General features: G+C 37.8%; 1 protein-coding gene across 1 annotated transcript in view; it reads right to left on the bottom strand.

The window, feature by feature from the left end:
• Positions 1-16,516, bottom strand: part of GAB2 (GRB2 associated binding protein 2) — a 189,262-nt gene that overhangs the window by 56,874 nt on the left and 115,872 nt on the right. The window contains exon 2 of the mRNA XM_042907283.1: positions 2,876-3,176. Coding sequence (XP_042763217.1) covers positions 2,876-3,176 — 301 coding nt within the window. The remainder of the gene's footprint in view (positions 1-2,875; positions 3,177-16,516) is intronic.

The following is a 16,516-nucleotide window of genomic DNA, read 5'->3' as shown; positions in this document are numbered from 1 at the left end:
ATTTCCATTTTCTAATGCGTAATCATGTTCAGCATCTTTTCATGTGCTTATTGACCATCTATTCTATGTATTTTCTCTGGAGAAATGTCTACACAGTTCCTTTGCCCGTTTTCAAATGGGGTCATCTTTTTGTTGCTGTTATTGACTTGTAAGAGCTCCTTTTATATTCTAGATACTAGACCTTTATCAGGTATATGACCCAGAAATATTTTCTCCCATTCTGTAGAAAGGGCTTTAGAAACTATTTTTTTTTTAACGTTTATTTATTTTTGAGACAGAGAGAGACAGAGCATGAACGGGGGAGGGTCAGAGAGAGAGGGAGACACAGAATCTGAAACAGGCTCCAGGCTCTGAGCGGTCAGCACAGAGCCCGACGCGGAGCTCGAACTCACGGACCTCGAGATCATGACCTGAGCCGAAGTCAGATGCCTAACCGACTGAGCCACCCAGGCGCCCCTAGAAACTATTGATTCCTTAGCCTAAAATCAGATCTACTGAATCACCACCTGTAATTTAAAAGGTAAAGAGCTTTCAGGTGATTCAGATGACCCAAGAGGCTTGGGAATGAGTAATTCAGACCAGGGCTTCTCAAAATTTAATTGTATACAAAATTTAATGTGCATACAAATCACCTGGAGATCTTAATAAAATTCAGATTTTGGGGCAACCAGAACACCACCATTAGAATACTACGGTAATCACTGTTGCACACATGATGACTGTGAGCATCCATTGGTGAGTGTTAGAATTAGGGCGAAAGTTTAAGGAGAAATAGGATAATTGATCATTAAAGTATTTCCTCCAAAATATTTATTAATTGCAAAAGCAAAGACAGTGACTTTACAGTGGAGAAACTTGGCAGATACCACCTTAACCAAGAGATCAAGGTTCACATGACCAGTAGGTAATAAGACATACTGCTACCACGTGTCCTCTGATACAATGTGAGAAAGGCACACCTCTGTGTACTCTCCCCCAAACTGATAGCCTCCATCTAATCATGAGAAAACATCAGATAAACCCAAACTGAGGGACACTCTACAAAATATCTAACCAATACTTTTTGAAAGTATCAAAGTCAAAAAAAAAAAAAAAAAAAGAAAGAAAAAAAAAGAAAGACTTAGGAACTGTCACAGATTGGAGGAGATATGGAGACATAATCACTAAATCTAATGTGGTATGCTGGACTGAATCCTGAAGGAATCAAGGCAAGGGTGAAAAAGAGGTGAAATCCAAATATACTGTACTTGAAAGCTTTGTACCAATGTTAACTGCCCAGTTTTGATAGCTGTACCATGGTTGAGTAAGATAGGGAAAGCTGAGGGAAAGGTACATGGGAACTTACTGTACAATTTTTGCAACTCTACTGAAAGTCTAAGATTATTTCAAAATAAGTTTAAAAAATACATATATATTCTGATTCTGCAACTCAGAGTTGGAAGTTCCCATGAGAAGCTGATGCTTTGGGTTCCCCAACCCCACTCTAAGTAGCAAGAGTCTAAACTAGCTGTTTTCAGACTTAATTGTGCATCAGAATCGTGGACCAGAATCACCAATCTGTAAAAACACAGATTGCTGGGCCCTACTCCAAGAGTTTCTGATTCAGTAAGTCTGGCTGGGGTGATCCTAAGAATCTGCATTTCTAACAGGTTCTCAGATGATGTTGATGTTGCTGATGAGCTAAGAATGGTTTCCGTGTTTTTTAATTTTTTTAAATTTATTTATTTATTTTGAGAGAGAGCACGCACACGCGTGCACATGAGTGGGGAAGGGGCAGAGAGAGGAGAGAAAGAATCCCAAGGAGGCTTTACACTGCTGAACCCATGAACTGTGAGATCATGATCCAAGCCAAAATCAAGAGTCAGATGTTTAAAAGACTGAGCCACCCAGGAGCTCCAGTTTGTATGTTTTTAGAGGGTTGCAAAAAAAATTGGCCTTCAAATATTTACAGAAAATGGTTGCTGAGCCTCGGATGCTTGCTACTCAGAATGAAGCTGTGAACAGACACTTATGCCTAGGTCACACCCCTGAGATTCCTAGTGAGCTGATCTGGCATGGGTCCTTGGCATCAACATTTTAAAAATGCTCCCCTTTAATTCTGTTGTGCAACCAGGTTTAAGAACTACTGATTTAAGCTCTCCACCTGCCTCAGGAAAAAAAAAAAACCCAAACATAAAAACCTATTTCTCAATCATCCCCAAGTTTGGGGATGAGCCCAAACAACTGTCAAAGGGCATTTCTGCAACTTAAAACTCAGTTACAAAAGTTGGGCTACTATTCTGTGAAAGTCAACAAGACCCAAATATAAATCGGCATTTCCCTCTCTCACCTATCCCCTCCCAAGTGAATATAAAAGAACACTGGATTATATATCAACAGTAATTACCCCAAACCCAAAGGAAAAAAAGTGGCACGTGTAGCTGTGCAGGATGGTCTGAAATAGATGGGCTAGAACACGGAGAGGTGGACCAGAGAAGGAATCAAGGTGAGGACTGCCCTCTGGGATAAGTGGTGGGTAAGAGAGCACAGAGGGCTAGAAAGCTGAGGGAAGGGGAGAAAGGTGCAGGGCTGAGAAATGGAGTGGTGTTGAGGTACCTGAAGAAATACCACAAAGTACCTTTAGCTTCCTCATAACCTCAACATATCTGTTTCCCATTTGAATGTAATTAGGGCCAGGGGTTCCTCTAGTATTTGATCAGACCCTTCACAGTCTTACTCTTTGCCTATTACTCCTCTGCCAAAGATGAACGCTTTTAGCTGCAGTGGGCTGTCCTTGCTCAAGGGATCTGAAGGCCTTCATCTTAGTCCCAACTGCTAAGCCTGCTCCAGGAAGCACCTTGCCGCTTGGGAGAAAGGTTCCTGTTTGCTCTCCTACCTGTGCTCTCCTCAGCCTGATTGAAGCCACAGATCTGGCAGATGCTCTGGACCCACTTATTCATGTCCTCCTCCGTCTCGGCCACCAGATAAAAGGTGCGTTCACTGGTCTTGATGTCAAACACAAAACTATCCTGCAGCTCCTTCTTGTTGAAGGTCAGGCCTGCATCCACCTGCTCACAGAAGTTCAGGTTGATGATCCTCAAGGGCTTCTTAGAGTGATCGTTCTTGTAGTATTCCAGAACATCTGGGTCACCACTCATCCGGCCACTCCGCAGGATAAACCATCGCTTCTTCCAGGCCTGAGGAGGAAGAAGGAAAAAGAGGGGGAAAAGGTCATTAGTTCGTTCAAAGCTTCTCACAGGTGCTCAGAAATCACTAGGTTATGGATGGGGACTGTTGCACCTGCAGGCTGAACATGGCCCTTATTTCTCTTTCATACTTCACCACAGTTTAAAAAATGGAGGATGATCTTAGAATGTGTGTTAGCGCAACACTTCACTATGGGAACAGGGTCTTATCATTCTGAAATGAGATGTGGCATTCCAATTTTTTAGATTAAGAAGTTAGATGGAGACTAAGACATTTTCGAGCAATTATTCCCTATGCTGGAATACAGATTCAAACTCATAGTACTGATAGTCAGGGTGGAACTTGCAAAACCACAGCATCTCAATATATGGATAGGGACCCCAACAAGTCATGGTGAGTGGAAGCAAAGAAGCAATATCACACACAGCCAGCAGCAGAAAAACAATTCCCTAATTTGTGTGTAGTATATTGTGCTTTTTAAGCAAATGATGGTGCCTTGGAAGAATCACCTAGAAAGCCTTCTAAAACTTCTCTGAAGTGGGGGGTGCCTGGGTGGTTCGGTTAAGTGTCCAGCTCTTGGTTTGGGCTCAGGTCATGATCTCACAGCTCGTGAGACAGAGCCCGGCATTGGGCTCTGTGCTGACAGCACGGAGCCTACTTGGGATTCTCTCATCCTCTCTCTCTGTCCCTCCCCTACTCACGCTCTTGCTTTTTGAAAATAAATAAAAAATTTAAAAAATAACCTAAAACTTCTCTGAAGCACATAACTTTAAGATTTTTTTCACTGTCTTGCTCCTTGCAATAGCCCGAGTACTTGTAATAGGGCCTTGCACATATTAAATACTCTATATGTATCACTGAATGAATAAACTCCTTGTATCATTTCATACTATAGAATTTAACACTTGATCACATATTCTCTTATCCTGTCTTGTATATTCCATTTTTCCAACAAGACTGAGTAATCTGTGAGCAGACACCACACAAAGTGGTAAAAAGATGCTGCATGTAATAGCCTTGGGTTGAGGCTATGCTTAACTACTGATTTGCTGTAGTTAAGTCATTTGTAGATGTGGGCTCCCAGGCTGCCCCAAGATCCTATCTCAGTTACCTTGTCTAAGATTTTCTCTTGCTCTTTGGCCACTGTCTCTGAGCTTCTCTCTCTTTAAACGTCCAACATGGCCACTTTTTGGTTTCATGAGAAAATATAAGCAATCAAGAGAATTTAAATATGCTCCATCACCAAATTTACTGATCTGCCCGCATCTGGAGCAAAGTAGCCTGTTATTAGGGAGCATTCACAGTTCGTCCGATCTAAAGCCAATATCCTTCCATTTGTGTGCCCCCTTTCACCTACAAGGGGACCGACACCACTGTATGATTCTCCCATTCTCTGGAAGCACTGCATTTTCCCTCCCTACTGGGATCATTCCCATAAGGACACCAACATCCGCCATCATGGGGAAAAAAATATAAAGCTTGACTTAATCCCATGTTCCCCTCTAGTGATGGCCCAGTTTTCTTTAGAGTAAAACCTCAAAGAGTTTTCTATATTACTGGACATTTGTCTCCTCTCTTGCCATTCTTTGGTGGAAAGCAATCTAATCAGGCTGCCCCACCACTGCATAACAAAGTTCTCAAAGACTTCAAGGCTGCTAAAGCAACTTTTGGGTTTTATTTGATCTCTCAACAACACCTGATAATGGTTTATTCTGTCCTCTTTGAAGCACCTTCTTCCCTTGGCTCACCCTCAACTTCCCTCCTCCCCAGCCTCTTTTTCAGACTCCAGGGCTGGTTCTTACTCATCTCCCTGACCTCTAAATATTGGAATGCTTCCATGCTCAGTTTTCAGTCTCTGTCTCTCCTCTCTCTACACCCACACCCTAGGTTATTTTATTCAGTTTCACAGCTTTAAAGACCATCTAATTGCTGCACTTCCCAAATGTATTTCTCCATCCCAGGTCCTTCCACTGAACTCCAGAGTCTTATACCCAACTCTTCACTAATAAGCATCTTAAACCCAGTGTGCTCAAAACTGAGCTCTTTACATCCTCCAAGCCTGTTCTTCCTGCAATCTTTTCCGTCTCAGTTAATAGCAGCTCCAGACTTCCAGGTGCTCAGACCACATATAGTGAGGTCATCATGGACTCCCTTCTTTCACATTCCACATCTACAACAAATCCTGTTGGTTCAAACAGTTCACTCGGTCTAGCCCACCATTCTGTAGTCCTCCTGCTTCTACCCTTTCATCCTGCAACTGATGCTCAACATGGAAGCTGATGTAAATCAGACTGTGTCACTTCTCTGCACAAAATCCCCAAAGGCTTCCCATCTCAGAGTAAAAACCAAAGTCTGCACAATGGCCAGTGGGTCTGATATGACGGTCAACTCTCCCCCATCCAACATCTCTTACCTCATCTCCAGCCATGCTCTGCCTTGGCCATTCTGCTCTTGCCACACTGGCCACATACTTCTGCCTCAGCGTCTTTGCTCTAGATGTTCCCTCTGCCTGGAATACTCTTCCCCCAGACGTCTTTCCTTCAAGTCTCTACTCAAATATCCCATTACGGGGGCAGCCATTCTTAACCACCCAACCCTCACACTCTCTTTCCCCCTGACTCTGCAACACTGCTCTTACTAGTACTTACACCATCTAAAATGCCACATTTTTGTTGAATGTCTGTATCTACCTCTCAAAATATAAACACAAAGAATGCTTTTTTAAAATCCCATGCTGCATCTTCAGTGTTTCAAATAGTGCCTGACACACAGCTGGTTATCAATAACTATGTATTGGATTAATGAGTAATTATTTTATTACATGAACTCCTTACAGCATCTAGTAGGTTACAGGGATAGAACTGATGCTTAATAAGTCTTACCTCAAAATGAATATAAGGTATGGCCAGATAGAATCGAGCTGAGGAAAACAAAAAATAAGAACTATATATTTACAGTCACCTAAAATCTTGCCCAGGTCATTGGCTTATAGAACTCTGGGTGTGCTTGTGGTCCATGTAGCAGGTGCATGCATATACATGGAAGTGTGTGATTAGCAAGGTGCATTTTTAAAAGGTATTGTTAATAGTTTAGCTTGTGTTTCAGTTGATGTGTCCCCTTCAGTGCTGGTCTCTGCAGAAAGAGCTGTCTCCAAATCACTGGTGTGCAGGTACAAGCATAAACAAACACAGAGACACCCACATAAACAAGAAAAAGGTGTTTACTACAGATAACATCGGAGACTGTCAGATTCTGCTTCCAAGGAAGTGGTGTAGGCTGATAAATGACTGCTTATAAAATGCTGATAAATTTATGACCAAGCAGGCAAGTCTGTCTAGTCTAGTCCCAAATTCCCATCCCTCTTCTGACACACCATTTCTCTCCAAGTCTATGCACATTTCTTTTTTAAATCAAACAACTGAGAACACAAGTATAACCAACTTCAAAGAGTCTAGCTCCAATGACAACTTCTCTGATCTTCTCAGCTGAAATGGACCTCTACTTCTTCTGAACCTTTGTAACACTTTTTATGTAGTTTTTATGGCCTGTCATTTTTTACAACATATTACAGATATTTTGGAATTTATTGTTTCTTCCCAAGTATATTATGAACAACATCTGTATCCTTCTATGACTCTTGGTAGACATTTTGCTAAATGTTACTAAACAAGGCTCTTTATTGCTGAAATTTTCTTATCTCTCTGGACTCATTTATGCCTCCTTGCTTTCTTCTTTCCATCCATCCATCCATCCATCCATCCATCCATCCATCCAAGTATTTGTTTAGTGCTTACTATGCTACAGGTAGTATTCTAGATGTTGAGCGTACAGCATGAATTCCTGGTCTTACAGAACTTACTACAGTGCATAACACATTACATATTATTCTCCAAATATACCACATAATTGCATGCCTTCCTGTCTTTGCACAACCTACTGCATCTTCCTAGAATGACTTTACCCTCACCTTGTCTATCTAGAAAATTCCTATGTCCCTTCAGTGCCAGCTTGAAGTATCACTTCCCCTGGAAGGGCTTTACTAACTTTCCTGGGTAGAGCTGGTGCTTCTGTATTATACTCTCTTAATAATTTGTGCTTTCTTTGGCATTTCAGTTATTTATATATCTTCCTCCCCTTTAAGCTCTGAACATCTTGAGGTTAGGCTCCTTTCTGGCCAAAAGTTACTTGGAAAAGTGTTTGGTCTATATGAGAGCTCAATAAAGATCTATTGACTTTCTTCATTCTATCAATATATTAATTTACTCAAACTAATAAATGCAACTTAAATATATATATTTTCACAGAAGCAGGAAAGGAGGACAACAAGAGAAGTACAGCAAAGAGATTAAGAAAGATAAAGGTATAGTGTGGATTCTATATGATGTGAGTTCTTTACTCTCTTGTTCTCTTCATTCTGATACGAACAGTGACCATGTAATATTTATTTATTTATTATTATTTTTAGTTTATTTATTAATTTTTACACCCAATGTGGGACTCAAACTCACAACCCTGAGATCAAGAGTCAATGCTCTTCCAACTGAGCCAGCCAGGCGCCCCTGACCATGTACTAAATATTTATAAGGAAATCTGGGGCCTTCAGCTTGAAAGTGTCTCATGATACAGAAATGAAAAATTACTGTTGGATTACTGACACATAATGCAAGGAGAACATGGGACCTGAACATGTTACAAGAAGAAAGCTTTTTCAAGACTGTTCTTATATCTACACAAAATTTCTTAACAAAAATTAAGTCTAAATCGATCATGGACTTAAACATAAAATACAAAGAGAAATCAGCAAGATATATAAAGAATTATATAACGTAACCAAGTGAGGGTTATCTCAAGGATGTAAAACTAATTCAATATTCAAAAATCAATCAGTGTAATCCACCATAGTAATAGACTAAAGAAAAACCACATGGTCATATCAATGAATACAGAAAAAAAATTTGACAAAATTTGATCCCTATTTATAATAACAACACTTAAAAAATAGGAAGAGGGGGGAGCTTTCTTAATTTGATAAAAAGCACCAACAAAAGATCAACACCAACATTCTACTTTGTATTGAAAGAATGAATGCTTTTCCCCTAAAATCCGAAACAAGGCAAGGATGTATGCTTACTCTCACCACTCTTGCTGAAAATTCTAGTGAGGACAATAAAGAAATGGACATAAAAGGCATACAGTTTGGAAATGAAGAAAAAAACTGTCCCTATTTGCAGATGATATAATTTTCCACATAGAAAATCCCAAGGATATAGGGAAAAAAAAAGAAAAAAAAGAGCTAAAAATCTCCTGGGACTAATGAGTCAAGTAAGGTCACAAGATACAAGATAAACATATGAAAATCAATTTGCTTCAATATGCTAGCAGTGAACATGTGGGCATAGAGAACAAAAATAAAATGCTATTTATAGTTTGTTTTTAAAAAATTAAATAAGTGTAAATCTAACAGAATATGCACAGGACATGTATGCTGATAGCTATACAATGCTGAAGAAAGAAAAAAAAAACCCAAATACCATGATCATGAATGAGAATACTCAACATAGTACATCTCCCCAAATTGATGCTCAGGTTTAACATAATCTCAAAATTTCATCAAGAGTTTTTACATATGTAAAGAAAATTACACTAAAGTGTATATAGGAAGGCAAAGAAAGTGTAAAAAAAATTGAAAAATATGATAAAAGAGGGGCTATTAATTCACTAGATTCCAATAATTATTATATATACACATACAGTTCTCAAGACTATGTGGCACTGGCAGAGGGACACACACACAGAACAAAGGAATAGAAGAGAGAACCCAGAAACAGAGCCACACAAATACACCCAACGGATTTCTGACAAAGGTGAAAAGCAATTCAATGGAAGAAAGACAGCCATTTCAACAAATAATGCTGAAGCAAGTGGATATCCATAAAGAACTAAATCTAAATCTCACCTCTTATATAAGAACTAAAAATGAATGATAGACTTAAATGTAAAACTAGAAAACATTTAGGACAAAAAAACGGAGGAAATCTATCAGGTTTAGGGCTAAGAAAGAGTTCTCAGACTTGACACCAAAAACAGAATCCATAAAAGGCAAAAGCTTATAAATTAGACTTCAATGAAATGTAAAACTTTTGCTATGCAAAAGTCTTTAAGAGGACGAAAAGACACATACAGACTGAAAGTGAAGGGATGAAGAAAGATATTTCATGCAAACAGAAATGAGGGGGTAAAAAAAAAAAAGCTAGTATGGCAATACTTGTATCAGACAAAATAGACTTGAAAACAATGTAACAAGGGACAAACAAGTGTTAAATGATGAGAAAGCAATCAATCCAAAAAGAAGATATAACAATTGTAAATATCTATGCATCTAACACAGGAGCACCTAAACACATAAAGCAATGAGTAAGAGACATAAAGAGAGAAGTTGACAATTAATACAGTAATGGTAGGGGACTTTAACACTCCACTCACATCAATAAACAGATCATGCAGATAGAATATCAATAAGGAAACAGTGCCTCTGAATGACACATTAGATCTGATGAACTTAACAGATATGTATAGAACATTCTATCAAAAAACAGCAGACTACACATTCTTTTTAAGTGCACATGGAACAATCTTGAGGAAAAACTGCATGTTAGGCCACAAAAAATCTCAGTAAATCTAAGAAGATTGAAATCACATCAAACATCTTTTCTGACTACAACAGTAAGGAAACTAGACATCAATTACAATAAAAAATAAAACAAAATGAAACTGGAAAAAATCACAAACACATAGAAGCTAAACAACATGCTATTAAACAACCAGTGGGTTAATAAAAAATTAAAAAATGAAATTAAAAAAAACACATGGAGACAAATAAAAACGAAAACACAATGGCCTAAGATCTTTGGGATGCAGTGAAAGCAGTTCTAAGAGGGAAATTTATAGCAATACAGGTCTACCTCAAGAAACAAAAAAAAAAAAAAAACAAACACCTCAAACCATTTAACCTTACATTTAAAGGAACTAGAAAATGAACAAAGCCCGAGGCTAGTAAATTGCAGGAAATAATAAAGATCACAGCAGAGATAAATGAAGTGAGACTAAAAAAACAGAGGAAATATCAACAAAACCAAGAGGTAGTTCTTTGAAAAGACAAACAAAATTGATAAACTTTTATTCAGACCCATCAAGAAAAACAAAAGAGAGAACTCAAATAAATAAAACTAGAAATGAAAAAGGAGAAGTAACAACCAGCACCACAGAAATACAAAAGATTGTAAGGGACTACTACAAAAAATTATATGCCAACAAACTATACAACCTAGCAGAAATGGAATGAATTCCTGGAAACACACAATCTTCCAAAACTGAATCAAGAATGAACAGAAAATCAAAACAGACTGATTACTAGTAAAAAAAAAAAAAATTGAATTGGTAATTAAAAACAAAAACAAAAGCAAAAACAAAAAACCTTCCAACAAACAAAAGTCCAGGCCAAAATGGCTTCACAAGTTAATTCTACCAAACATTAAAGAAGAGTAAATAACTATTTGTCTCAAACTATTTCACAAAATAGAAAAAGGAAAGAAAGCTTCCAAATTCATTCTATGAGGCCAGCATTACTCTGATACCAAAACCAGAAAAAGTGGCTACAAAACAAAACTCTAGGCCAGTATCTCTGATGAACATAAATGCCAAAATCGTCAACAAAATATCAGCACACCCAATTCAACAATGCACTAAAAAGATCATTCGTGACAATCAAGTGGGATTTATTCTGGGGATGTAGGGATGGTTAAATATCCACAAATCAACCAATGTGATACATCACATTAACAAAATGAAGGATAAAAACTCTCAACAAAGTTGGTTTTGAGGGAACACACCTCCACATAATAAAAGCCATATTTGAAAAACTCACAGCTAACATCATATTCAATGGTGAAAAACTGAATACTTTTCCTGTAAGATCAGGAAAAATGAATGTCCACCTTGCCACTTTTGTTCAGAGTCCAGAGTGCTAACCATTACACCATGGAACCCCACTCACTTTTGTTCACTATAGTACTGGAAGTCCTAGCTGGCACCAATCAGATGAGAAACAAAAGGCATCCAAATTGGTAAGGAAGAAATAAAACTTTCACTATTTGTTAATGACATGACACTATTTATATATAAATCCTAAAGATTTTACCAAAATATTATTAGAACTGATAAATGAATTCAGTAAAGTTTCAGGATACAAAATATACAGAAACGTTTTGTGTATTAGTGTTTCTATACACTACTGATGAGGTAGCAGAAAGAGAAATTAAGAAATAACCCCATTTACAATTGCACCAAAAAGAATACCTAGGAATAAATTTAACCAAGGAAGCAAAAGACCTATACTTTGAAAACTATTAGAAATTAATGAAAGAAACAGAAGATGATATAAGCAAATGGAAAGATATACCATGCTCACGAATTAGACAGATTATTATTGTTAAAATGTCCACACTACCCAAAGCAAATGACAGATTCAATATAATCTCTATCAAAATACCAAAAGGATTTTTAAAAAACTAGAACAAATAATACTAAAAGTTGGATAGTGCCACAAAAGAACCTGAATAGCCAAAGCAATCTTTTTTTAAAAACATGTTTATTTATTTTGAGAGAGAGAGAGAGCAAGCGAGCAAGCAGGGGAGCGGAAGAGAGATAGAGGGAGAGAGAGAAAATCCCAAGCAGGCTCCATGCTATCAGTGCAGAGCCTGACACGGGGCTCAACATGGGTCCTGAGCCCATGAACTGTGAGATGATGACCTGAGCTGAGAGCCAGATGCTTAACCGACTGAGCCACCCAGCACCCCCAGCCAAAACAATCTTGAGAAAGAACAAAGCTGGAGGTATCACATCCCAGATTTCAAGATATAATACAAAGCTATAATAATCAAAACAGTATGATACTGGCACAAAAATAAATACACAAATCAATCAAATAGGATGAAGAGCCCAGAAAAAAACCTCATGCTTACACAATCAATTCATCTATGACAAAGGAGGCAAGAATATAGAATGGAGAAAAGACAGTCTCTTCAGTAAATGGTGCTGGGAAAACTAGACAACTTTATGCAAAAGAAAGAAATTTCTTATAAAAATAAACTCAAAATGGATTCAAGATCTAAACGTGAGATGTGGAACCATAAAATTCCTAAATGAAAACACAGGCAGTAGTCTCTTGGACAGCAGCCTTAGCAATATATTTATGAATATTTCTCTTCAGGCAAAAGAAACAAAACCAAAAACAACAAGTGGGACTAACTAAAATAAAAAGCTTTAGCATAGTGAAGGAAACCATCAACAAAACAAAACAAAACAAACCAACCTACTGGGTGGGAAAAGATATTTGCCAATGATTTATCTGACAAAGCGTTAATATAAAAAAAATAAAGAACTTATGCAACTCAACAACCAAAAGAAAAAATATCTGATTAAAATATGGGCAGAGGATCTGAACAGACATTTCCCTAAAGAAGACATACAGATAGTTAACACAGACAAAAATGAAAAGATGCTCAACATTAGTAATCGTCAGGGAAATGAAAATAAAACCACAATGAGATATCACTTCACACCAGTTAGAATGGCTGTTATCAAAAAGACAAGAAATATAGTAAGTATAGGCAAGGATGTGGAGAAAACGGAACCCTTGTGTTGCTGATGAAAATTTAAACTGGTGAAATCACTGCGGAAAACAGTATGGTGGTTCCTCGAAAAATTAAAAATAGAACTATCATATGATCCAGTAATTCTACTTCTAGATATTTACCATTCCCCCCATCAAAAACCCTGAAAACACTAAATCAAAAAGATACATGCATCTCTATATTCATTTCAGCATTATTTACAACAGCCAAGATATGGAAAGTGTCCATCCATAGATGAATGAATAAAGAAGATGTGTACACACACATACACACACACAGAGAAGAATGTTACTTGCCCATTAAAAGAGATCTTGCATTTGAAACAATGTGTATGTACGTAGAGGGTATTATGCTAAATGAATTAAGTCAGAGAAAGACAAATACCATGTGATTTTACTTACCTGTGGAAATTCGAAATCAAAACAAGCAAACAAACAACAGCAACAAACCAGAAACAGACTCATAAATGTAGAGAACAAACTGGTAGTAGCCACAGGGGTGGAGGTGGGGGGAATGTGTGAAATAGTTGAAGCGGACACAGAGGTATAGACTTTCTGTCATAAATAAGTCATGGAGATGAAAAGTATAGCATAGGGAATAATACCGTAACAGTGTTGTATGATGACAGATGGTAACTACACTATCATGGTGAACACTGCATAATGTATAGAAATGTCAAGCCACTATGTTGTGCACCTCAAACTAGTAACACTGCATATCAAATATACTTAAATAATACAAATTTTAAAAAAGATAAAAAGAGAAGCTTTTGAGTGGGAGAAAATACTTGCAAACCACATATTCAACAAAGAATAATATCTGGTAACATACAGAAAACTATCACACTCAACAGTCAGAAAAGGGAATTAGGGCAAGGGCAAAAGACATGGAAGACACTTCACTGAAGAGAATATACAGATGGTAAATCTGTATACATGTAAAGATGCTCAATATCTTTAGCTGTTCTGGAAACAGAAATTAAAATACAATGAGATATCACAGATCTATCAGAATTGCTAAAATAACAACACAAAATGCTGGCAATGAGGCAGAGAAAACGGGTCACTCAATATTGCTGGTAAGAGTCTAAAATGATCAGGGTGCCTGGGTGGCTTTGTTGGTTGAGTGTCTGACTCTTGATTTTGGCTCAGGTTATGATCTTGCAGGTTCGTGGGATTGAGCCCCTTGTCAGTCTCTGTGCTGAAAGCATGGAGCCTGCTTGAGATTCTCTCTTTCCTTCTCCCTCTCTCCCACCCTTAAAATAAATAAATAAACTAAAAAAAAAAAAAAAGAAAGAAAGAATCTAAAATGATATAGCCACCCTGGAAAACAGTTTGGTCATTTAAAAAAAAAACTAAACATGCAACTCCTATACACCACAGCAACTGCTCTGCTCTGCTGGGTAGTTATCCCAGAGAAATAAAGATTTACATTCATACAAAAATTTTTCATGAATGTTTATATAAATTTTGTTTATAATAGCTCCAAACTGGAACAATCTAAATGTCCTTCAATAGGTAAATGGTTAAATAAACTGTGATGCCATAGGATACTACTTAGCAATAAAAAAAAAAAAAGTATTGACACATGCAAAGTCTTGAGTGAATCTCCACAGAGTTAGGCAGCATCAACAAAGCCAATCCCAAAAGGCTACATACTGCCCAATTCCACTCATGTACCATTCTTGAAACGGACAGAAGATTAGTGGTTGTCAGTGGTTTAAAGGAGGGGCTTGGAGTAGGACAGATGTGAGTATGGCTATAAAAGGACAGTATGAAAGATTCCCGCGGTGATGGAAATGTTCTAGATCTTGACTGTATCAATATCAACATTCTTGTGATGTTGTAGTACAGTTTCAGAAGATGTTACCATTGTGAGGAAACTAGTAGAGGGTATGTGGGGTCTCTGTATTACTTTTACCACTACATATGAAACTAAAATTATCTCAAAATAAAGTTAATTAAAAGGAAACTGATCCACAAGAGAATTGGAATGTTCACAGATGGGAAATGTATTTGAAGAAAACCATAAGGAGGAAAGGACTATTTCTCAGAGAAGAAAAATAAAGATCATGGAGAGAAAGGTTAACAGCTGGCTACCGACTATGACCAGATCCAGCTGTCCTCAATCTTTTCCAGTCAGGGATAGGGATGGGATCTTAGGGATTCATACTGTGAAAATATGAATAAACTTCAGAGTTCAGACTTCTGAGCAGGAGGGCACAAAATACCAAGACTCACCAGGATTTCCAAACCTTTCAAACTAATGCCAGCTCTAGGGATTGTAGGCTGTCCAGGCAAGGCATGATTCTAGGCCTTAGGGAATAAAAGTTCCCAGAGAAACAACAAACTTAAGATGCCAACAAGCTTCTCCTCTTTTTCTGTGTAGTAGTCAGCCTCCACGATAGCCCTCAATGAGTCTTATTTTCCAGTATAGCCTTATGTAGTCCCCTCCCATACTGAATAAGGATGACCAACAGCATATTGCATAAATGACCGTGCAGCTTTGAAGGCTAAGTAATTAAAGATGCTATAGCTTCTTTCCTGTTTGCCTTTGGATAAGCTGCCATGTTGTGAGGATACTCAAGCAGTACCGAGGAGTGCACATGGTGAGGAACTAAGTAAGGCCTTCTGCCAGCCATGTAAATGAGCTATTCTTAGAAGCAGATACTTCAGCCCCAGCCAAGCCTTCAGATGCCTGCAGCAGTAGGCAACTTTTTAACTGTAATTTAATGAGAGACCCTGAGCCAAATCCACCAATCTAAAGTGCTCCTGAGTTCTCGACTCACAGAAACCCTAAGAAATAATAATATTTATTGTTGTTTTAAGCCAGTAAGTTTTAAACCTTTTGTTATGCTTTAATAAATAACTAATACATTCTACTTTCCATTTCTAGGGCTAGGTGGGTATAACCAAGGGTAACCACTGGGAGGAAAGCCTTGTCTATTTAGAAGACTAAAAGCAGCTCAAGCCTAAAAGATAGACAAATAGGCCATTGGAACAGAAGGTTCCAGAAACAGACCCATACATACTTCATCACTAGATTTGTGAAAAAGTTGATACTGCAGTACTATAAAGAAAAGAACTGTCTTTTCAATAAACGGTGATAGGTCATTTCGTAAGTATGAAGAAAGATTCTTTTTATTCTTAAATGGTTGTTTATTTTTGAGAGAGAAAGAGAGAGAGAGAGTGCACAAGCAGGGGATGGGCAGAGGGAGACCAAGCAGACTCCTGTCAATGCCGAGCCTGGCATGGGGCTTGAACTCACAAACTGTGAGATTATGACCTGAGCTGAAATCAAGAGTTGGGTGCTTAACTGACTGAACGATTCAGATGCCCCAAAAGATTCTTAATCCTTTTTTATGCTATATATGAAAATTAATTTCAGATCATTATAAATCCAAATGTGAAAGATACAACATTATAAAGCATTTAGAGGAAAATGCCTTCATGGCTTTGGGCTACACAAATTTGTGGAATACTCAAAAGTTGCTAATAATACAAGAGAAAAAGTGATCAATGTTATTACATTACACTTAGTGTCTGGTCACCATCAAGAGGATGAAAAACCAAGTGAGTAAGAGGAGATATTTACAATACATATATCCATGAAGACTCATATTCAGAATATATTTAAAA

This window comes from Panthera leo, chromosome D1 (genome assembly GCF_018350215.1).
Source record: "Panthera leo isolate Ple1 chromosome D1, P.leo_Ple1_pat1.1, whole genome shotgun sequence".
NCBI lineage: Eukaryota > Metazoa > Chordata > Mammalia > Carnivora > Felidae > Panthera > Panthera leo.
This window is presented reverse-complemented; position numbering and strand designations above follow the sequence as displayed.